The 25918-nt window shown below is 34.0% G+C and overlaps 1 protein-coding gene across 1 annotated transcript in view; it reads right to left on the bottom strand.

The window, feature by feature from the left end:
• Positions 1-25918, bottom strand: part of LOC113044656 (solute carrier family 35 member F1-like) — an 88081-nt gene that overhangs the window by 31412 nt on the left and 30751 nt on the right. Inside the window, exons 2-3 of the mRNA XM_026204817.1 lie at positions 17295-17470; positions 4808-4935 (exon numbers count right to left, since the gene is read on the bottom strand). Coding sequence (XP_026060602.1) covers positions 4808-4935; positions 17295-17470 — 304 coding nt within the window. The remainder of the gene's footprint in view (positions 1-4807; positions 4936-17294; positions 17471-25918) is intronic.

Raw genomic sequence — 25918 nt, 5'->3', positions numbered from 1 at the left:
TACAACGATACGCCAATAGTTGGCGACAAGTGACTTAATGAGTGAATGACTGAATCGTTCATTAAATCGAACACTGATTCAGAAACAAAATTAAAGTAAAACATTTTGAAATATTAATGTGTTGTCGAATTAGTAATGCTTTTGAACTAGCAATGAGTGCACACACCGCATCTTTATTGTTTGTTTTCTGCTTATTTGCATAAGGGTCAACTGTAGAATAAAATAAATATATTTAATATAACTTTATTAAAACTGGAAAATGAAGTAAGGGATAATTGACGACGGGCCATTTAATTAGTACACCTGAGGTGGTGATTCAGTCACGACGTGAAGCGGAGTATGGTTACCACACCTCAAGACATCAGTCGGATTATATGTTTCGAGGGATTCGTCCATTTTTTGATAAAATCATAAGAGCAGCACTGACAACAACTATTTGTGCAAACTGCGTTACTATTATCACAATTAACTATGCGAAGTGATATGGAACTGTAATGTGAGCTTGAACTATTTTTATTGGTGGAAGCTTTGTGTTTGTTTAGCTAATAAAATATTAAAACTCGATTCAAAATAGAGTACAATTGTTTAATTATGTCATCCTGGTATCGCGGACTCGCTCTCATTTCATACAAATGCATATACTGCCATTTGGCTACGATTGTTTTGTATGCTGTAATGGATTATAAGAGAACTAACAAACTAAGGTAAGGTTTTAAAACATTTTCGTCGTAATTATTTTATTTCCATTATTATTTTGTGGTGAAATGTTGTGTATTACGTGGATTGACTGCACCGTTTCACTTAAATGTCCCTCTAGTTTGAACTTGCCGCTTACTCACAACTGCCTTCTTCACAGAAGCTTTGCGTTCAATTTTTCAACTCAAATCAATATTTTGCATCTATATTTGGCAAGTAGCCGTGTAATAAGGGGTATAATGTACATTCAGCCGGTTGTTCTCGCAGAATAAACCCAGGCAGGGTGATCAAGGGGTTTATTCTGCGAGAACCACCGGCTGGATACATTATCCCTTAGATAAACAAGAGCAACAGGAAATGTAAGCTTAAATTGCACAAATAGGAAGTTTGGAGGAAACTATATGCTACTGTGGTCATTTTTTTTTTTTTTTTGTAAAGTTATCTCAGCAGTAGCTTCTACTTTTCTGGCCAACTTTTAAACTTTGTTTTGAGCACTTAATGTTACCTGTCTCCTTGTGATGGATATCTTATGCTGTAGAGTTCCTCACTGGTAAATCGCTTTGGATAAAAGAGTCTGTTAAATTGATAAATGCATCTAACACTGAAAAATTTTCAAGCAGGAGGGTTTTAGTTCATTAGAGTGTGTTATAATGAGTGTCAATGCCGGAATCTAAATCTAAATGTTTTGCTGTTTGTCATCAGTGCAGATCCTGTTATAAATCTGCCAGAGTTCCTCACTTATCTATTGCTCATCTGCACATGGTGCTCCGTTCCAAACAAATGTTGCTCATTTTCATTCAGTGATCTACAGCTGCAATTTTGGTTTATTTTAATAAAACATTGAACCCAGGAGACTTTGCATGAATGGAAAAGTTTACTTCTAACCAACAATCTTAGACATGACCAAATTTAATGAAATATATTTTCACATTCATAAACTGACTAATATAATAACAAAAATATTACTGAAAAATATTATATAAAAATCTGATCTGTGCCAATTCAACATTAATTTCGTTTGGTTCCTTCAAAAAAAAATAAAAAAAATAATAATTATACAAAAATAACGAAAAAAAAAAAACATTTAATCAAACTCTCTGACCTGTATAAATTCTGTATTGAGACACTTTCTCCTGGTGCTATAGAAGCTTGTTTCCTCCACAGGATTAAAAAAGAATAAGAAGAATAAGAATAAGAATAAAAATTAATTGTGAATTTACTGTATCTCAGTCAAAATCTTGCAAATTGTGAAGAAAAGTCAGAATTGTGAGATATAAACTCGAGAAACCTAAAAACGTTATATTATAAATGTAGAATTCATAGAGAAAATAGTGAGTTGTGAGATAAAAAGTCCCAATAACTTTTTTTTTTTTTGTGACCGAAATCATAAAACTGAATTGCAAGATATAAACTCAAAATTCTGAGAAAACAGAAACGTCAGTTATTCATTGTGGGAAAAAGGCAGAATTGTGAGACAAACTCAGAATGGTGAGAAAAGGCAAAATTGTGAGATAAAAGGCAATCATCTTTTGTATTTTTCATCCGGTGGCAGAAACAAGCTTCCATAGCTTTCACATCTAACTCCACCTGAGTGTTGCCCATCTACAGTATTTATCTTAAAGTCAGCTGCACAGAAATGCAGTGGAAATCATTAGGAAGTCTGGTGGCGTGCTTCAGGGTTTCTGTTTTTGATTGACCTGCAGTAGCGTCTGGTTCCACAGTCTGATCAGAAACACAGCAGTCTCCAGCGGTATGAACTTTTTGACAGTGAGAGTCTAATTCTCTTTTGTGTTGGGTAGAGAACACAGAGAAAGATAACGCTTTAAAGTCAGGCGCACAGGTTGTGCTGTGCAGGCTCCAGAGAAGTGCTGAACTGGCAGTACCCGCTGATTGGTCGCAGTGGGTGCGTTCAAAAAAAAATAAGACTATTGAAAACAAATCAGTGTATGTTGGCAGGGACGTCACGCACCTATTATTTTGAGGCAGTTCTGGCTCACTGGATGCCCTAAGTGAGATAAAACATGACCTAAACAACTTGGTAGTACAATATATATGTGTAAGACATGATCATTACTAAATTTGCCTGCAAGAGGATTTGTTTGTTTGTATACCGCGCGCAAGGTTTATGCGCATAGTCCAAGGCTTCTTCTCCATTTTTTGTGTATCTCTATGGCAGAATTTCAGTAACACATACTGGTCTAGTGTATACTACATCGTTTTGAGTCAGTTTTGTGGTTTTGCGTGGATGCAGATATTTCTTGATATGAGGGGGAAAAAAGATTGGATAGGTAAAGCTCTGGCTTTGTGTGGATGTAGCCTAAGCTAAGATGCAACTTAATTTGACAGCCAGTAAGCTTTGATATTTCCATAATAATACTCCACAGAAAAAAGTCATATTTTAAATTCACAATGTTTACGCTGTTTATTTGCATGCACTGTCTGCTTTTGTTTTCCCCCAATTCATTAAAGAAATGTTGCAAACTAGCATTTAAAAAATACTTGTGTCTAATTAAAGTTGATTGTGGGTAGTTTAAAGACCTGGAAGACCACATGCAAAAGCTTAGCAATAGTTTGGGGAATTTGCCACTGTATATTATAGAAGGGTACATAAATATATGATGATAAATCAAATTTTATTTACATGCATTGACTGCTTTTTGTTTGCAAATTATGGGAAAATTACCAGAATTTTTTTTTTTATTGTAGGTGGTTTGTGAATAAGATGCAGGTTTGTTGACTGAAAATATTATGTGCAAAAGCATATAGGCTCATTTTAAAAACAAACATTAACCTACAAATATTTGCACCTCAGAACAGTTTAGTGCATAAGTTGTATAATTTGCTTTATATGTATATCTTTTCTGGCATAGTAAACTTGCTCGATAACTCACCTTGTACATTATTGCCCTAGCAAAACAAGAGTGCTCAGAGTCGGGTAAATGATCTCAAAGACTTTTAGAAACAATCTAAAATGTCACGGTGGCTTTCGCAAGTGAATTTTTATCTCACATTTGCTTCTGTTACACTATGGTAAGGTCATGTTAAAAAACAAATAGAGCATTAACCTTTAAGCACCACTTTGGACAAAATGTACAACAACCAGCATGATAAAACATTGCCGGATTCATGTTCATCTGTTTTGGATAAAACTGAAATTACTTTTTGCTCCACTTACTGGACATTTCACTTTGAAAGTGTTGCGAAACATGAAAGAAAGCAACTTAATATAATTTTTCATAAATGTTTTGATGTAATAGAGTGACAGATAATAATAACATTTTTAATTTAAAGCAAATGATCTGCGTAAGACAAACTTTTTTTTACAAACAATCATCATGGAAGTTACTTATCAAAGATACTGCAAAAAGGGCTTTGCACTTTTATTACAAATTGCAATCAATACCCACAAAAATCTGAGGGTGCATGATGCCTTTTTAGTGTTTGTTTGTGTGTTTTTGGGGGCTTACAAATCAAACAGCATCTGTATTCACCTGTAGTCCTGTGCTATCATAATGCTATGGGATCTTATAACAAAAAAAATCAATACCAACACCACACAGTCTTGTTTTAAGATGTGTACTCTTTTGTGCACATTATAAAATCCTTATTGATTAGAGCTGATCCTCAGTTACGCTTGCAGATCTAAAAACAGTCTGAATGTCCCTTTTAATGTCTAATGGTAGGGAAGGCTAGGCTAATATATGGCTGGATGCGAGCACGTTCTTCTGACAAATACTTGATGACAGTCTTTGCATCAACAAGGGTGCTCGTAATGACCGTCGGAGATGGCAATAGAAGAGTGAGAAGTGAAAAATCTATGCTTTTCTCTGCTGGAATCTCTAATAATCATTGAGACCTCCTCTGGCCACTAATCAAACACCATTAGCAGTGACGTGAATAAGGCTCTTTCAGCACTAACAGCGCTCTAATGAAGATTAAATAACAAGCGCAATGTGAAGCAAACAGCCGAGATTTAACCGCCAATCAGACAAACCCAATAAAAGCCTCAAGCCCACTGCGCTTTTGCTTCTTAGGATATTGGCTGTTTGATAATCTGTCTTTTCTTTCCTTCACAAGGCACAAACACAGACTTGTAAACATAATCATATACCTGGACGCTGGTCAGTGTGGTGTACTGGTAGGCTTTGATGACCAGGTAATTGGCCTCTATATCAATCAATCCCAGAATCATGTACTTCCACCATCTTCTTTTCAGTATCGCCAGTAGATTCTCTTCTCCTGTGGGAAAACATGAAGGTACGCAGAGAATTCAGTTATTAAGACAGGCTCCTGTGGTATAATCCATTTTACATGATCAATACAAACATGTATGTACAAACTGTTTGGGGAAAAATCAATCGGTTGAAGTGTTTTGAAGTCAAGCAGGGTGAAGCCAGCTATTTGTTAAATGTGGTTTAAACGAGCAGAACATAATCCTGGATAAACCTTATTTTGCTGGTAATTCCTATAAACCCTTGACGTCAGATTTAAGGGTTAGATTAGAGTAGATGGCACTATAAAATAAATCAAAAACTACTCCAAAAAAAAAACATTTTTGTATGCACTACTGCTTTTGGGAGAAGATTCGGTTATTCAGCAAGGATGTATTCAACTGATCAAAAGTGACAGAAAAGACATTTATAATTTTAAAATATATTTTTATATGACATACTCTTTTTTTATATACTTTGCACAAAAGCACTAAGCAGCGCAGCTGTTTTCAACAATAAGAAAAGTTCCTATTTCTGAAGGACCATGTGACACTGAAGACATGAGTAATGATGATGAAATAAAAAATAAATAAATAAAAAAAATAAAATAAAAATAAAATAAACTTGGGGTATAAAATAAAATAAAATAGACTTGGGGTATAAAATAAAATAAAATAAAATAAAATAGACCTGGGGTATAAAATAATAATAATAAAAAAATAAATTTATTAAGTGAAATTTTCTGAGATTTTAAAGCTTTATAATGCATTGATTTGTAATGCATGTTAATAGGTTTTAATACCAGCTGATGATCTTTATTCATTCTTTCCTATTCAGTTTCTAAAAGAAAGGGTGAAATGAGATGTTACAGGCAAGAAGAAAGGGTGAAATGAGATGTTACAGGCAAGGGCAGATCTAATTCAATGCCAATGACAATCAAATCCTGCAGATGCCAAATCCTTTCACAAACATGTAAAGAGAAAGCATGTCTCCCCAAAGGTAATCAAAAATTTTAATACAGATTACAGTAACCGGAGACCGTAATAACATTTGCGGATTCCTTTCACTGGATTCAGATTTGACAGTCAGGAGAAAAGTAATTTAAATCGACTTCATCTGAAAACAACAAAGGATAAAAGAAATGGGAAGAAATATGATAGAAGCAGCAGGTAAGATCTAAAATCTCTCAGAAGAGAGAGTATATATGCGCAGAAGTCGTGCCTGATACAATACCATTATTAAAAAAAAATTATGTAAATATATCAATTATATTTTTATTTAGGTACAGGAGAATATCATGCAAGCATACTTCTTGTGTGACATATTAAAATAAAATAAAATACATTTCCTATTTGAACAAGTGTTCATGCTGCTTTTTACACATGAACAAGACTCACACAGAAAAAAAAAATCATAATAGTTTCAAATGACCTGTGGACTAAAATGATGTCAGAATTTTCTTTGCTGAGTACTTGCTCTCTGTCCCTTTCAGCTTTATAGGGATATATGACACTGAACCGTTCTCCTTGAGGCATATCATTTTGCTTTTGATTCATATCTATTCCCGCCTCCCATTTGGGAGAATGTTAATGGTGTGTGCCATTATATCGACTTTAACGCGGTGACCACAGGCAGCAGCTGTGACAGAGATGTCATCATAGCGCTTGTTAAAGGGACCGACTGCGGAGAGCGTGCTGGTCGAACAAGGAAAAGGAAATTACTCTTAAAGACAGGTCATTCTGAGAGACCATATAATAATCCCATTCCCGGAGAGCACTGACAAATCCCACTGTGTTACAAGAGTTTCTAAAGATGGATCTCTTGACGGACCACTCTTCCTCACTGCCACTGCGGAGCGCATATGTCCGAATGAGACTGACTGCTGGGTGGTCGCATATTTCAGAAAAAATTGGTGTGAAAAATTACTTTATAATACTTTGTATTATAAACATAAAATTTACTTTGTAAAATTAAAATGCATTAAATGGATCAAAAGTTACAGTCTTAATGTTACAAATAAAATCTATTTCATAAAAGTGCTGTTCTTTTGAACTTTCTATTCATCAAAGGATCCTGAAACATAGGTATTACATAGTTTAGGGTTTCCAAAAAAAAAAAAAAAAACATTAAGCAAACCAACTGTTTGTGACATTAAAGCCTGGAGTAATGATGCTGAAAATTCAGCTTTGCATTACAGGAAAAAATTACATTGTAATATATATTCAAATAGAAATTATTTACAGAATTACAGTTCTTTAAACTGTAAGAATATTTTGCAATATTACTATTTTTTCTGTATTTCTGATCAAATAAATCCAGACTTGCAGAACATACTGTAAGAGACTTCTTTTTAAAAAAACATTTTTAAAATCTTACCAGCCAATAACTTTGAAACAGTTGTGTATTGAAATGTATAAATGTATGCATTCAAACATAGTATTATGTACATTAAACATTTATTTTATACTTTATCTATCTATCTATCTATCTATCTATCTATACAGAGAGAGAGAGAGAGAGATTGAGAGAGTATAAATAGTATATATTAATATATTGTATATACTTTATATAGTATGACCCAGCCAAGTATATATCCTATACTATCCTATACTATACAAATAGTCTCTTCTCCATCAGTTGATGGAATACTAGTGTCATGATTCACTCACCCTCAAGTTTTTCAAATCTGTATGAGTTTCTTTCTTCGGTTGAACACAAAAGAAGATATACTGTATGCATGAACTTGCGTAAACAGTTGCTGCAGCCATTGATGTCCATTGTTTAGGAAAAAATACTATGGAAGTCAATGGCTACCTGCAACTGTTTAGTTCAGCAGAAGAAAAAAATCATGTTTGGTTTGGAATAACATGAGAGGTAAAGTAAAATTTTCATTTTTTTGTGTGTGATAAATGAAAATAAGTTTACTGCTATTGCTAGCAGTAGCTTTCAAACAGGAATCTGTGGTGATGTAGTATAAACCCCAAAGTAAAGCCTGAAGCCCTGAGGTAAAGGCATCACCGTGCAATGCATTAGTCAAATCACAACAGCCATACTCAGGAGAACATGAGGCACTTATGATGAAAGCAGCCGTTAAATCAATAAATAATGCAGAAATCCTATACAGCACGTTTACATTTACTTTAGTGATTACTAAAAGCATTACAGAACTAACGTGATCCCCCCTGAGACTAAACAACCCTTCCAGAGACTCATTCATATGTTCTCCTTTTCCAAAAGAAAGACTAATGCTTGGTTCAAATGCCCTATAACTATTTGACAACTATTTAAAAAAGATTCAAACATTCACTGATGCTCCAGAGGGAAACAAGATGCATTAAGAGCTTTTAAACTTTTGAACACGATGAAGATGGCCAAATTTGTCTTATTTTGTTGAAATATAATTTTTTTCCATTTAGTTTCCATTAGTATAAGACATAAAAGCCTGATGTATCAAATATGATACTGACTCTCTCACTCACATGGCTGTGAATGGCTTCTTCACACTCAGCACCGGCCGAGGAGGATACATGCACGCCCCATCATCGTGTGGACACAGTTTATTGATTATCTGTCCATGGGGGGAGCAGGATAGAGTCGAGGCGCTGTAGCAATGCAAACAATAAATCTCTTCCCTCACTCCTTCCAGCTCAACACCTCTAATCTGTGTCAGTAAGAAGAAGTGGATACAGCTGGCCTCTAAAAAGTCAATAAAGAAGCTTTCAGGGGTAATTATCAACGCAGAGGACAAAGCACTGACCTCACACATTACCCAGCAATCCCTGCACTTGATTTTGCAGGAGATAATGAAGACGATGTGATGGATATGCTGCAAACTGACTGCAAACACAAAGCGGAGGCCTCCTCCTAACCTACAATTAAAAAAGTATTTCAAAAAGGCTTTGAAATTCATCTGAAGGCACTGATGCAGATGAGATCTCAGAATCCAGTTCTAAAAATGGAATTTACAGTAGAACACGGAATGTCGTTTATTTTAGCAAAATACTGACGAATAAATAAAAAGTAGGGATGGAAACTTGATATCATATTGTGATATGGACTAGTAAAAAGACTGCTTTTGTATATTTCATCTTCTACACATACTGAATTATTAAAGAATATAAAAAAAAAACAGTAAACTACTGTTGTTAAGCATTTGGACAAAAAAATTAAATGAATAGTTACATTTTCATTTGATTAAATTTTAAAAAGGTAATGACATCTTTAATGATTTATGTTTTCATTTGATTTCCTTTTTGATAATAAATGTATATTAAATCATAAATCCAGTGAAATTAAAACAGACACAGACAACAGAATTTCTGAGAAGAAAACTTGTTATAAATTATTAAAATTGTTATTTTTTTATGAATTCAATTTATTAGATATGCTTTTGATTATAAAAAATATTTAGTTAAACCAATAAAAATAGTAATGACTGAATTGTAGAAAAATAAAAAAAAATATTTTTATAAACCGATGTTAAACTCTACATGATAAAGTCTCATGATTTTTTTTATTTAACCAAAAAAAAAAAAATAAATCATTCAATAGTTTAATGAGAAAAAAATTTAAATGCATTTTATAGGGTCCTAAACCAGTGGTGGACAGTAACGGAGTAGCTTTACTTCGTTACTGTACTTAAGTAGGCTACATTTTTCAAGTATCTGTACTTTACTGGAGTAGTTTTATTTTGAGTAACTTTTACTTTTACTTCACTACATTCCAAAGCATAAGATCGTACTTTTAACTTCACTCCATTTCATAAAACATATCGTTACTCCCTATAATATATCACGTGCTCCGACACGCAGAAGCGGTGTCTGATTCATCATGAACGAACTGAGTCTTTTCAAAATAAACTTTAATCAGATCGTGAATCGCACCAAACGATTCGTTTACGAATTAGAATGATCCGATTGCAGCTGTTCGACCACTCACTGATTCAAATGAACCGTTAAGTGCGAGTCTACAGAAGTAAGAACCGGCAGATCTTGTGAGCGCGCGTGCGTCTGATGTTGCTAAATTATTAATGTCGAAATTTAGGATTAATTATTGTAACTGAAAATCATATTTAGGTCAAAATTGTCAGTTGTTTGGGAACTAAATCCGCTGTAAAGAGTGATCTGTTTAAGCCCACTGAAATGCTGACATGCAGACACATCAATCAGCGTCTCTGTGTTTTAGGTTAAAAAATAAAATAAAATAACCTTAAACTAACACAGATTAAATAAAATAACTCATGCATGTCCAAATTCCCCGCTACCGTAATATTAACAGTTTTATTAAAATGCTACCATGACATCTGTTTTTATATTGTGTATTAATAGTAACGTTATACATATGTATATTGTTTGGATTAACTAGACAATGTTAGACAGACATGTTTATTCATAACAGTACTGAAAATAAGTAAATATTGTAGCTGATGCTAAATGTCTAGCTAACAAGCTTGCTGGTGCTAACTTGAGGTAATTTTTATAAATAATGTCCAAATATTTTTATTCAACCACCTATATATATATATATGTATATAGATTACATCTAGGGACAAAAGAAAGGATGTGATGTTCAGAACATGGTAACTAGTAGCCTAATTATCAAAGAGGGGAAGAGATGCACCCCGTTTGGCCAGGGGTGTTTTTACACCACAGACAAGGTTTGAGAAGGAAAAAAATCATTATGAAAATATAATTATATTTCCTTAAAATGTTCTTCCTAACTTCAGGCCTTATTATCATGTCATATATAACTGTGATGTTCTGTAAAACCACAAACTTTAAAACACTTTCACAGATCACAGATTCCAAAATAATATTTGGTAGCACAACTATAAATAGTTCTAATAATAAATCATCATATTTTCATGATTTCTAAAGATCATGTGACACTGAAGACTGGAGGAATGATGCTGAAAATACAGCGCATATCACAGAAATGGATTATATTTTAAAGGATATTAAAATAGAAACCATTATTTATATATTTTATTTTGATAATTTAGAATTATTACTGAAATACATTTTTTTGTTTCAAACAGTTCAATGAACAATAATAAATGAAGTACCTGGAGCTGACAATGAAGTAAATGTATAATAATTAGCAAAGATGATTAATTTAGCGCTGTAAACGCGCGTGTGAGGGGCGGAGACGCGCCGCGGAGCGTCAGACGCGCGTGAGGACCAAACACAGCAGAACCATAGGAAACTTCACTCCTCTTATTACTTCTCTTTTACTATAGCGATTTATTTTAGACACGTGATCTGAGTCTTTCATAGATTTGTAGAGTTATTAGAGTTATTAGATAAAATGAGTTATTTTTTTTTTTTACATTCTTTGGTCGAAGTTTTCAGATCGGTAATTCGGAGCCTGTTCGCGACTCTGTTGATTCAGATCGGGACTTCGGAGCCTGTTCGCGACTCGGTTGATTCAGAACGGCACTTCGGAGCCTGTTCGCGACTCGGTTGATTCATATCGGGACTTCGGAGCATGTTCGCGACTCGGTTGATTCAGATCGGCACTTCGGAGCATGTTCGCGACTCGGTTGATTCAGATCGGCACTTCGGAGCCTGTTCGCGACTCGGTTGATTCAGATCGGCACTTCGGAGCCTGTTCGCGACTCGGTTGATTCAGATCGGCACTTCGCAGCCTGTTCGCGACTCGGTTGATTCAGATCGGCACTTCGGAGCATGTTCGCGACTCGGTTGATTCAGATCGGCACTTCGGAGCCTGTTCGCGACTCGGTTGATTCAGATCGGCACTTCGGAGCCTGTTCGCGACTCGGTTGATTCAGATCGCCACTTCGGAGAATGGTCGCGACTCGGTTGATTCAGATCGGGACATCGGAGCATGTTTGAGATTTTGTTAAATTCAGACATCGAAGCAGGAAGTGTTTGTCAAACAGTTAATTGGTGATAAATGAATATTTGGACTTGAGGCTTTTTTTACTTGTCAATTCAGCATGTACACACAAAGGTGGACACACTCTAGACTTAATCATCAGTAGAGCTCTAAAATTTTCATCCATTGTTATTAAGGACGTTATTCATAACCGTACTGAAAATAAGTAAATATTGTTAGCTGATGCTAACTGTCTAGCTAACAAACTTGCTGGTGGTATATATATATATATATATATATAGATTACATCTGGGGAGAAAAGAAAGGATGTGATGTTCAGAACATGGTAACTACAGTAATTATCAAAGTGGGGAAGAGATGCACCCCGTTTGGCCAGTGGTGTTTTTACACCCCAGACAAGGTTTGAGAAGGAAAAAATCGTTATGAAAATATAATTATATTTTCCCTAAAATCTTCAGGCCTTATTATCATGTCATATATAACTGTTGTTCTGTAAAACAACAAACTTTAAAATACTTTGTTCTTACTGGTGAAAATCAAATGGTCATCTCTGTTTTCTCTCAGGTACATCACAGTGTAAGCTTCACAGTTAACATTACTCTCATCAGTGTAGTCCATATCAACAACAAAAATATATCTTGACTCCATATAGTGGTTATTTTGGAAAAAATCCCAGGTATTTTGAGCAGTAGGATTATAAAAAAAAAAAAAAAAAAAAAAATGTGCTAATATAAAATTAAATTAGCCTATATAAAATTGCAAACATCTATCTTTCAGTACTTTTTTACTTAAGTACATAAAAAATGTAGTACTTTTGTACTTTCACTTGAGTAAAATTGAAAAAGGAGTACTTTTACTTTTACTGGAGTAATATTTTATTATACGTATCTGTACTTTTACTCAAGTACTTGATTTGTGTACTTCGTCCACCACTGTCCTAAACATGTGATGTGAATTGTATAAGTTTGTAAAAACATATAAATGATTTCGTAAAAAAATCATTGCGCTCTGCAAGTGAACAACGCCTTGTGGTGCCATCCCAAAGAAATTCAAAATCACTCTCACGGACCTTTTCCTGGACTGTGCCCAGCTGGTGGAATGACCTCACAATCTCAATTCGTACAGCGGAGTCTTTACTCATTTTCAAGAAACATCTAAAGACTCATCTTTTTCGCCTGCACTTAACCTACTAACACAGTACTTTTCCTTTTCTTGTCTTTTTCATTTAATGAAAAAAAAAAAAAAAAAAAAAAATTATACACCTGGCTATGCGTTCTATACTAGACTAACTGAGACTTGTCATGGCACTTGTATTCTGTTGTTGTTCTCTTGTTGACCTGACTGCTTCTATTGTTCTCATTTGTAAGTCGCTTTGGATAAAAGCGTCTGCTAAATGATTAAATGTTAATGTAAATGTAAATGTAAAAGATTACAATTTAAATAGACATGCTTTTTCATTACTAATTTTACAATTTAAACATTTTAAAAACTAAATGAAAATAGATTTAAGGGCCTACGTAAGTTTCACCAGGAAGCATTTGAAACAAAAAAGCCTCACGTAGCAAATGCTGTATGTTAACAGTTTGAATTATGTGAACTCATTACCATTCATTTCCATCATGCATCATAATTGGCTAAAGTTGATTCATTTTGAGATGCAAAACCCCTCTAAAACCTGATCTCAAGTAGTTTTCAAACCAAATGGATGAGACAAGCTGTGAAAAGATAAAACTGGCTGATTTAGCTGTTGAAATCCACCAGGAAATCAAGCTCCGAAACATCTCAAATATAATTGCGATATCAGCGTTTCAAAAGGTTCTTGATGTCAGCTCTCTAGATGTGTGTACACGGCAGTGTAAAAACAAATCGCAGCGGCGTAAAATCAATATCAGGGCTATCACATCAAGATGATTAATTATCTTATTGAATACAGCTCTGTAGGGGAGAGTAACAATTGCATGTTGCACAAAAAGTTGTACAAGCTTTTAATGTCAGATGGCAGTGATGAATGTAAGGGGGCGGGGCTCTCCAGCACCACGCCCCCTCAGCTCAAGGCCAATAGGCACTGAGTAAATGGAGCTCTACACCTGCAATCAGTCAATGCAACATTTTGTCACTGAAATAGTTTGAGGGTGGCATATATGACAGCACTAAACTTTGAGGTATGAGCAAAGCCAACGCTTTTAAAAAACAAGTGCAGTTTTCACACAAGATTTCCTCTGTGATTTTCTACCACTTCCCTCACAGCGACTGCTTTCAGCATTATAACTGTTATTGCCATGCATTCCTTTCTCTTCGCCAGCATCCACTTGGCAGCCATGGCACAGTGTTGACAGATTGGTAAAAATAATTCTGGCATGCAGATGCATTTATTTTCTATTCCTGAAACAATAAGAGAGAGGGCCATATGCTGTGCAGACACAGTCCTGCTGGAACAACAGCTATTGTGACTCCGTGTGCGTCCTCGCACCGGACAGACAGGTTGTTCTCATGCACTAATGCTTCTGCCATGCTTTGGGAGGCTGTTCTTTTATTTTTATCTTTCAACATCAGCAAACTTGATACTAATGCAGCTTACTTGATACAGTACACTATCAAAAGACCATTTCTACAATGAAATAAGTGTCTGAAAACTATATCTGAAACAAACAGATGCATTAGAAAACACTATTCTTTTAAAATACAAAAGAAATACCCACTGGGATCAGAAATGATAGTGCTTGTTCATTTTCCAAGGCTCCTTAGAGATAAAAGTTAGCTAGAAATATTTTCATTACTTCAAATAAATTAACTAAAATGTAATATAAAATTAAATATATATATGTTAACATTATTCAGTTTAACTTGATGTATTAAAATAACTATTTTTGAATAGATTAACTGAAATAAAATAAAAATTGTAAATACATTTATTTCCACTAGTTATTTATATTTTTTATTTAAATTAACTGAAATAAAATTATTTTTTATTTCATCTGGTTACCATGGCAATAATTATTATTTTTATTTTGCTTCATTTAACATTAAAATAAATAATAATTAAATAAATAAATTAAAAAAATAAATTTATTTCAGTTAAATAAAATAAATGCTGCCAAGGCATCATTTATCATTTTATTTATTTTATCTTGATGTATTAAAATAACTAGTACTTAACTAAGTAAACTAAAAAGTTTAAAAATATATATATTTTATGTTAGCTACTTTCCAATGAAATATTGTAAATATGTATTAGTTTGAATTCATGTAAATAACTAAAACTAAAATGTGAAAAAATTAATAACTAATTCATAATAATATTAAATTAATAAATAGACATAAAACAAAAATAAATGACAAAAACACAACATAAAACTAAAATTAAAATAAAAACAGAAATATAAAAATATAAATAAATTCTAAATATCTCCATGATAGCAAACTACTGTAACACTACCTCAGATGTTTAGCTGGCATAAGAAATTGAAATCTTTCTAAATGTATTCAAAGTTAGGCTAGTTGTATTTATTCTGATCAGCGGAGTGCAGTGTTCTGGAATTGCCATAATATGAATCAGGCTTAATAACGAACAGCAGAGCATGAAACGTTTCTGTCAGCCATCAGCATTAGCCTCCAGTAATTAATAACTGCCTGGCTGCATTAGTACAGGAAACCACATTATGTCTCCACCGGTAAAAAGTGATGCAGTTTTGACGAGAGAGACCAATTTCCCGCCATACCCCTCCTCCAGTACTGCAGCGCCGTGGTTTAAATCCAATTTGAACGGAGCACGGGGGTCAAGACTGCTACAAGCTACACAGAAGAGGTGAGAAGAGATGACGGGAAGGGAAGGAAATGAGAAAAGCAAGTTTCACTTTACCGAGGCTATTGTAAGATGACAGATTCTGCGCTGTCGGACTGTAGAAGATGAGCATCATTGTTTGGCACGGAGCTCGTGGACACGGGCCGCCTGACAGGCAGCTGCTCTTGTTACCCTGAAAGCTCACATTCCCTGCCCGCTTCTGTAGCGTCGTGTGGACATGTTTACCGAGGCTGCAGACACAACTCCTTGGTCACTGGAGTAGAACAAAGAGACTGCGCCAATTTGGCAGGAGCCGCTGACGGCGTGCTTGAAATAATGAGTTTGTACGCAGCCTTCGCGTGCAATATTCGCATGCTTCAAAATACGGTTCAGCAAGGCTTGCCAATTAAAATGATGCATTATGGGTGAAAAAAGAGCTGCGAAAAAGTTACTATGACAAAAACTTGACAGAATGACAAGTAAGGATACTGGAAAGTCACCCATTAAACCCCAAATGTTACTACAGTATCTATCAACAACGCCCTAGCAACATCTTAGAGGCACTCAGAACAACTTAGCAATCAAATCAAAACCTAATTAATGTATATGTATACGTGTGTATATGCATGTGTTTTTATATTAAACACACATTGATACATATAATAGACATGAAATCTTGCTTTTTCATGTAAGAATTGTATTTCAAATGACTAATAGAGAGTTTCGTTTTGCTTGATTAACCACTCTGAATCATGCACTCTGTAATATTTATAGTGTAAAAGTATGAAAGCTCCTAGCAAAGATTTTCATCCAAAATCATTTCTGGTCCTGTTTAGCCTTCAAAAATGACTCATCCATTAATGATCCTAAAAGAGCTTATTAAAACAACCTGATTTCTGTATAAAAAGAGTGTGTTAGTCAATGAATCACATGTGATCTGTTATAAATAGACTGTGAGTTGGCATATTTCTCATCTCAGAACACGACGCTTTTCCGTTTCTATTCTTAGCCTGCTGAAAGTGTGCCAGAAAACATTGTGTCAAAGCTTGCTGCTCGGACACGAGACTCAACATCAAATCAATTAGGAAATAAAACCAGAGCACGACACCTGTAACCTGACTTGCCATCAAGTGAAAAGAAAAAAGACTAAACGTATACAGTAATTACCACATCAACATTAAGACAGGGCTAATTATGCACTCCTATGTTTAATTTAGAAGTATAAAATACACAAAATAATTTATTTGTCCACATTTACTTAGTTCAGTCAATGCAAATTTGATGTTTGAACTAAATATAAGTGGATATACTTTAGGGGGAAAAATGTGACAAAAGTAAAATATGATGCATTTATGCTTTTATTAAATAAAATGTAAGAGAATTTGTCTATAAATGAACAATATAAAAATAAAACAAATAAAAAATACAAGCATCAAACACAGAGTTCCTTTTTCTTTTTCTTTTTTTTTATGAAATCTACAGAGCCTGACTGACATGTTTCTGAATAGAAACAGGCTAGTAGTTTTGAAAGTTTGTGCCAGAGTCCCAGAAGAGGTCACGCTCGAGACAGAAAAGAGAAATTTAATGGAAAAACTTCAAATAACCTTTTTCTGCCAGTCTCTCATAAAAAATGTACATTCCTATGGTCTTATCATCACCTTGTCTTACAGATACTGTAACCTCACGTTATGTTACCATTTGACAGTGTTATATTAAACTGCACAGAAGCCTGGAGGAGCCGCCCTTACCTTGCCTGACTGCGAGTGTGGTGGTGTAGACCAGGAACAGCAGGATGTAGTTGAGAAAGCACTGGAACACCGGAGTGTTGGCGTGGTAATCATCCGCCAGGTATTTGCTGGTCAGGCCAATCCCACAGATGAGCAGTGATAAGACCTGGCCAAGGGCCAGCGTCAGGAGAAGTTCTCTGTGAACGGAAATCCAGCAGTCATTTGCATATCTCATAGATCCAAAGAAAAACTGTACTGTATCGTGTGACTTAAAGCACGACAGAAGGACACATTAAAGGACAAAAAAAAAAAAAGTTCAGACAAAAACTTAAATTCACTGAACATTTACTCACCCTCAGGCCATCCAAGATATAGATGAGTTTGTTTCTTCACTGGAATAGATTTGGAGAAATTATCACTTGCTCACCAATGGATCCTTTGAAGTGAATGGGTGCCGTCAGAATGAGAATCCAAACAGCTGATGAAAACGTAATCCACATCATTCCAGTGTATCAGTTAACATCTTGAAATGAAAAACTATGTTTGTAAGACACAAATCCTTTAATAAGTTGTTTTAACTTTAAACCGCCGAAACAATCCATAATCCATAATACTTCCTCCAGTGAAAAGGTCCATCCCCTGTTGTCCTCTCACATCACGATGCACCAGCATATTTGTTTACTGTTTTAGACTGAACCGAGCTTGATCTATCTATTTCTCTCTTGATTTAGATGAGATTATTTTTTCACCAGAGAAAGCAATATTATGGACATAATATTCTAGCTAGAAACAATAGTTTAAAATTAAAATTATCTGTAAAGATTTAGTTTCTCACTTCACAAGACATGCTGGACTTGAGTCATGAGGATTATTGTGATGTTTTTGTCAGATGTTTGGACTGACGGCACCCATTCACTGCAAAGGATCCACTGGCAAGCAAAATCTGTTCTGATGAAGAAACAAACTACATCTAAATGGTTCTTGATCCTGTTCATAAAAAGTCTGTAGTTTGTTTAAATTTGTGAATGAATTTGTGCTGTAAGAATTAAATTGGACATACACAACTTCTGATGTCAACAACAAATGATAAGTGTTTTGTACTTTCTATTTATTTTGCAAATATACATGATTACATTCCACTGTTTCATATAAATGTGTTGTGTGGAAGTTGAGATAAAAATACTGTAACAAAAAAGTGTACCCAAAGAGAAGGGTGGACACAATATGTATCTCTGTGAGAAGCTATCAGGCAATAGCTATCAAGTAAAGAGAAGACACACTTTTCTTTGTTTAAGTGCTTTCAGTCAATTAGCACTTTAATTCTTTTTGAATCACATTCATTTTTTTTATCAACAGATTGTTCTTTACAGAGTGTTTCCTATGATATGATTGTCTGTGCTGGGGAGAAAATAAATAAAAGTAGCAATGCCACTTACCTTAACTACATTTTAAAATTAAAAATAAAACTTAAAATTAAAAAATAAATACAATTACTATGGTTAATAATAATAATAATAATAATAATAATAATAATAAAAAGAGCATTTATTTGAGCAAAAATTCAGCATAAAGATAAATATTGTGAAAAAAAAATTCTAAAAAGACAAGACTGCTATATACAGTAAAATTCTCTCAAATGATTTTTGAAAGTAAAATGTTTGAATACCATAAAATTTGTTTAAAATCAAACAAAAGAGTAAATAAATATGTCATAAATATATAATAAATATTACATTTGATTATATATAGGAATATGTTATTAACTTTTGATGTTTAAATTATATGATGAATTAATTATAATAATAAAAATATACTGTCCCTCTAAATAATGTAATTAGCTGCTTTTTAGTAGCTAGTAGATTGAAGTGATTCAAATCTTTATTTTTATTTTTTCAAGAAATGATTTAGAGATGGGCTGTACTTGAAGTATTTAGCAGATTAGCTTTGCGAGTTTCAAAGTAACTTTCCAACACTGGTGACCTCCCATCAAGCAAGCCTTTCAAGAGCTGTTCGCCACATCCTTCCCGTCGGATTTAAGTGATGATAAAATCACACCAGCTGTCATGGTGATAAACAAACCTGCTTCCTGTAATTCATCAAGACAATTTGTCAGATTTGCCATTTTCTGGGCCGTGCCAGATGGTTAGTTACAGGTGGTGGTTAGTGGGAACGACTAGTGAAATCCAATACGACAGGCCATGTTTAATTGTTGGTGCAGTATGTGTGTGTGTGTGTCTGTGTGTGCCTGAGACTCAGTGTGTGACAGTCCAATTGGCAGGATCAGAGCTCTGAGGAGAACGCAGGAAATGCAGGCGTGCAGAACCGGGTGAGGGAATGAACTGTCAATCAACTGGGCTTAAATATAGGGGACTTGCCCTCTCTTCAAAAACACCATCCAGCTCCCCAGTGAACACAGCGCATACGAAAACAGCCAGTGCTCACCGCACACACATGGATAACGAATGAGGCACGCACACAGGTTAATTCCTGAGACAACATGCAGGAAGATGAAAGAGGAGCCGCGTTATCAAAAAACATGTGCTGCTGCATTCGTACATCCGTCAAAGACAAGGTTGAAAAGAAAATGGGGCAAAAAAACTAAACAAAAAACACAGTGTGTTTGTCCTGCCTTTTATTTTCATACAAATCCTCTTAGTCTAGTACAACAGAGATAATAAAAGGAATGTTACGCTTTAGTAAGTAATTGAAAAGTGGATTAGAAGCTACCTAAAAATTAAAGTTGCTGTATTTACAAGAAATCAGAAATGTTTGTAATGCACTTCAATTCTTATATAAGTGTGTGAATTTTGGGATGTAGTTTCTCAGCCAAAATGTGCAATATATACCTTATATAAAGTAATGTAACAAGTTGTTAAATTTAATCAAATGGATTGTTTTTGGGGAGTAAAGTGTTTGAAAACCATATAATTATGTGTAAGATCCACATTCAACAAAACCATAAATGTTGTTTTACAATTATATATATTTTTTGGTAGTATAAGTATGAATATAACTTTTTAAATTAAACAAAACAACAAATGTAGTTTTGCATTCATTTTAACAATATATTAATATATGAATGTACTGTAAAACTACATTTGTTGTTTTAATAAAAATTTTAAACATTAATTTTATTATATTCATACTTTTATACTTGTTTTAACATTAGTTCTAAGTATATATGTATATATAATAATGTAAAAAAAATACACATATTAGTCTTAAATATATTGCATTTGATTAAACTTTGAAATAAAGAAAATTTTGGCTTCTATATTTGTGTGTATGTATGTGTGTCTATATAATGTATCAGAAACTTTTAATTTAAGCTATAAATGGATTGATTAAATCATGGATTCAATCTGAATCAACTCACTGACTGGAATCAAACTTGTAACCCTAGCTGTGTTAAATGATTCATTAAAAGAATTAATTAACAAATTCATTCATAATTCATTAAAAGAATCAAATCATAAGAGTCCTTTGTTCATGTGTCAGACGGCACTGTTTGTGCTGTGTTTGCGTTTGAGTGCAGCCAGTGAAGAGACAAAAAAATAGAACAGTGTGTTCCTTCATTTATAGGTGTATTATTATTTACAGTACACAGTATTTTTCATCTTATCACATTTAACTCAGACTGCAAGCTCATTACTCAGGTAAAATATCATTTCCTTGCTGTGGCCCTGCAGATTCAGGAGTTGTGCAGAAAACGATGCTAAATGTTAATTAGATGTGCTTACAACAAAAATGTTCATCTATTCAGGTAAAATTTTAGAATCAAGTACTGCAATTAATGACAAACAAAACCGCTTTGAGACTTGGAAAAGGTTACTGAAACTTCATTTTTTTTTGTCATCACATTACAAAGCTGTCCTCATTACAAAACAACGCTTGTAGAATTGCTCTCATTTAAAGACTTGGTTCATTGATTTCTTTTGTGTTTTTCACATTATGGTGTACACTTTACACAATTAACTGCAGGACCCTATCCAAAATGGTGCATTTTTTGATGAGGACATGCAGTCTCGTGGCCTTCATTTAAAGGGATAGTTCATCCAAAAATGAAAATTTACGAAATATTTCCTCACCCTCACACCATCCAAGATGTAGATGAGTTTGTGTCTTTCTAACTTAGCATTACAGTACATCACTTGCTCACCAATGTGCAGTGAATGGGTGCCGTCAGAATGAGCGTCTAAACAGCTGATATGTAACATCATACTAATCAACAAGTAATCCACATGACTCAGGTCCATCAATTAAAGAGAAAAACATCATCATTAAAGGCATTTTAAAACTTCAAACCATTGTTTCTGACTAAAATATGAGTCCTCGATCCATCACATAGCTTTCTTCAGTGAAAATTCCATCATGTTTGAAATATTATATGCACAGATCAAGACAAGCACCATTTACAATCCAAAATAATTATAAATTATTGTGATGTTTTTATCAGTTGTTTGGGATCTCACTCTGACGGCACCCATTCACTGCAGAGAATCTATTCATGAGCAAGTTTCTCCAAGTCTTTTCTGATGAAGAAATTGGATGGCCTGAGGGTGAATACATTTTCAGCAAATATTCATTTTTGGGTGATCTGTTCCTTTAAGTGTGTCTGTGAAGTGCATGAGACTGAAGTCTTTTGCATTTGTTGTTTTATTTCAAAAGGGTGCTCACCATTCACAAGTACCCCCTTTGAGGCTGCTACAAAGACAAAAACATCAACTCTATTTAACAAGGGAGAAATATTACAGAATTATTCAACTGAAGCCGGATAATCACATCCAGACAAGGACCATGAGGAGGTGAAATTTCTTATATTCAATTAACAAAAGACACTGAAAGAAAATCATCAAATACTTGAGGTTAAACCAAGAGCATTTGTTACAACAGGCGACTCTAGGATTTCAGTCTCAGGGAGGCTCAGCCTTGATCTGAGCATGAGCTGATGTGGCTCAAAGGAATATTTTGCTTTAAATGCAAGGGGTCACAAGTTCAAATCTTGCTCCAGGGATTACTGATCTGACAAACAGATGCTATAATAATGTGTTTATATATATGTATATATATATATATATATATATATATATGCATTTGTTTGTCAGATCAGTAATCATGGCCTGTTTGGTCTCATTTATCTTGTGATTTCACTGGAACGGAAAGCACTGGAATGAGATGGATGAGAGACGTTAAAGTCTTTTAATAATGCAATAACCTCACATAGCTTACTGCAGCTGCTGTTTTCAGCAAACGTCAAGACAGATCAAAAAATCATTTTGTAGGGGGACTGGCAGCTGAAGTCCTAAACACTGTCAAGCAATGTTTGTTACCCCTTCTTTGTCGCGAAATGAGAGGAAATACACATCAGTTCACTGGTTCTGACAATAATTGAGCGATGGCCAATTTCATGATAACAGTATTAAAGTGATGGAGCAGATATCCGACATCTCGCATCTCTATCCCCAGGGATTTTGTGGCCATTTTCTAATTTTCTCAAAGACTACAGGCTTTTGCCGAGAACATCACAGTCTGCAGGAAAACGCTTGGAGCTCCACGTACTGTAATGACACTCAGAAGTGACAGCAATGATCAATAATGCGTGACAATTATTGTGTGACTCAAGTTCTATTTTTCTTCCATTAAATTAAATTAAATTAAATTAAATTAAATTAAATGTACAATACAAATAAAACCAGACAAGTTAAAATAAAAATATTATTTATTTTATTTTATTGACATTGCCGTCATTTTTTTTTTATGTGATAACAGTGGTATAATTTTAATCATTTGTGACAATACCTGTGTGACAATGTTTTTCTTCAAAATATTTAACTCTGACTGAAAACTAGTAATAAATAAATTAAATTAAATTAAATTAAATATAAAATAAAATTAATATATTATATGATAAGGTCAAATTTAAGTTAAGTAAATAAAATGAATAAGAAGAAGAAGAAGAAGAAGAAGAAGAAGAAGTACAAAAAAAACCAAGATAAAATAAAACTAAATAAAGTAAAACTAAATATATATTTATTTGATTTTCTTGATATTGCTGTCATTTCTGTGTGCTATAATAACATTCAGCAATGACAGCAATGGTCAACTCACAACTAGCCAGGAACAGATAAATGTGTTCATAGTAAATTGATACAAAGGTTACAAAATAAACCCCATGCTTACATTAAAAAAGCATTGTACTGTACAAAGAAAGCGTTCAAAGTACTGCACGTAGCAAATATTTCAGCATAAATCACTGTAAATCTGTGCCTTGTCAAACTTTTTAAGAACAGACCTATCAATCACTAAAAAATAAAAAGTGAAATGTCATACATGATTGAGGCCTTGCTTGTGTCTCAGAAAGGTCCAAAACACACATGCATGAGCTCAACTCACCCAACACTACCACAGAGGTTCAAATTTGCATTTAGATAGAAACCAATTTGCTTTTCTCTAAGGCAGTTGTATTTAAGATGAAATATGTAGTTTTTTTTTGGTCTATGTTACATTGCCCCAAGAGGTATTACCTGGCCGAGAGTTGAATTGAATTTGCTTTATAGCTCCTGTAAGAAGCTCTCTTTTATTATGGAGGAGAAAGAGTGACAAGGACAAAAAGAAAATGATATTTAGCTCATATATGCTTTACTGTCCTTCACATGTACCTGCTTTGCCTTCAGAAATATATAATGCAGGCATGCTGCCAGCTGCAAGGCGTCCACACAATAAATGCTCAGACTGATGGATGATGTTTGAAATGTGATGATTGGTCGCTCCAGTCCTCTAGGAAACTGATATCTTCTTGACCTCAGACTATTAAGGAGCCTGTGTGTTTGTACACTCTGCATTCACTGCAAAAGTGCTGAAAACATTCATGTTGTATTTGTTGATCTCTACTGTTCTTCTCAAGGACAGGGATGTGATGAGGACGAACAGAGGAGCAAAACAACAAATAAACTATTTATCTGCTGATACAAACAGAAAAAAGAGGTTAAGACACACTGGGGCTTGGCCTCTGTTACAAAAGCGTCCTGTTGTGTTGCACTCACGGGCCATAAAAGACATCGTTTTGAGACAAGTGTGACAAATGTACGGGCTGTACTTTTCAGGGGCATTTTCTGTTCAACAGACATTCATGAAATGTCAGGTATATATACTTATATATATACGAAAAGTATGAATATTTTTGTGGACACCATTGTACACTTTTCAAGACTTTTCTATAAATGATTAATGCAAATTAATATTATCAAATGCTGATAATCATCTCTGATCTGCACATGTTATGGACTACTTTTAATTTGTTATTATAGTGTTTTTTGTCCTGATTGATCAAAATGAATTACTAAGTCATGTACCACCAGTTCTTTTCTTTCAATGGCTATATATACTCTTTCACAGTGCAGCAGCCTATGAAGCAAACTAACCATTACTGACTAAATAATATTTACTGAAAGAGCCACAGACGACACCCCGACATCTCTATAGAGCCCACACTAGTACCATTAAATAAGATTTGGACAGACTTATTCCAGAGCCAGAAAAACATCAGTTCTACCAACTTCACAAGAGCCAGCAAGGATTTTTTCATACTTTAGAGCGCCTGTGAATTCAGTGTAATTGGGAGGATTGTAGCACTAAAGTCTGTTATTTAAAAAAAAAAAAAAAAAAAAAAAGATGACGGGGTGTGTGTGAAGAAGTAAACAACTTCAGATCAAACATTCAAGATAGTCTGCAGGAAGACAGAGCCTGGCAAGAGAGGAATTTATCAAAGATATCTGATACTTGCTTTCAAGCAGGCTTATTAATCTATTGAACAAATTGGGAGGTGAGGAAACATATCTGTCATGAAGAATTCTCTGTCGTCAGTGGCTGAGGAGGAAGAAATAAATGAGATTTCCACCTGAAATATGACTAGAATTGATTTTAGAGCCGTGCATGGTCATCACTAAAAATTTTAATCAGAGGTTTCCAAATAAAGACTATAAAGTTATTGCCATTTCTGACTTTTGACTAAAAATTTCATTCAATTTAGCCAATCTTTTATGTATGTCATAGGGATATTTCACCCAAAAATAAAAATTCTTTCATCATTCACCCTCAAGCTGTTCATGAATGTCTTTGTTGAAAACAAAACAAGATATTTTTGTAAAAAATGTGGGAAGCTTAATTTCTAGGCCAAATTGAGTTTAATAGTACTTTTTCCATTCAGGAAATGGCACATTCTTCAAAATATATTATTTTATATTCAACAGAAATAAGAAATGCATACAAGCGTGGAACAACTTGAGGATTAGTAAATGATGACATCATTTTTATTTCATTATTCCTTTAACTAAATAAACAAATGATGTCAATTATACACAATTTTTGTCAAATTAATATGTTTTAGTTCAATTTTGTGGTTGAACAATTTTTGTGTATGAATTTTTTATATTATATTATATTAAACTAATAAACATACATTATATGTATGATTAAAATAATTTGATTTAAAATTAAAAATTAAACCGTATTAGATTTGTTAAAATTATTTTTATTTTATCTTTCACACAGGCTTCACCTAACCGTTCACACCAATTCCTCAGATTTACTTGAAGCTCTAATTTCCAGATGTCTCGGATCAAATGATGGTTAACTCAAACGGATGT

This window comes from Carassius auratus, chromosome 26, assembly GCF_003368295.1.
Source record: "Carassius auratus strain Wakin chromosome 26, ASM336829v1, whole genome shotgun sequence".
NCBI classification, from domain to species: Eukaryota; Metazoa; Chordata; class Actinopteri; order Cypriniformes; family Cyprinidae; genus Carassius; species Carassius auratus.
This window is presented reverse-complemented; position numbering and strand designations above follow the sequence as displayed.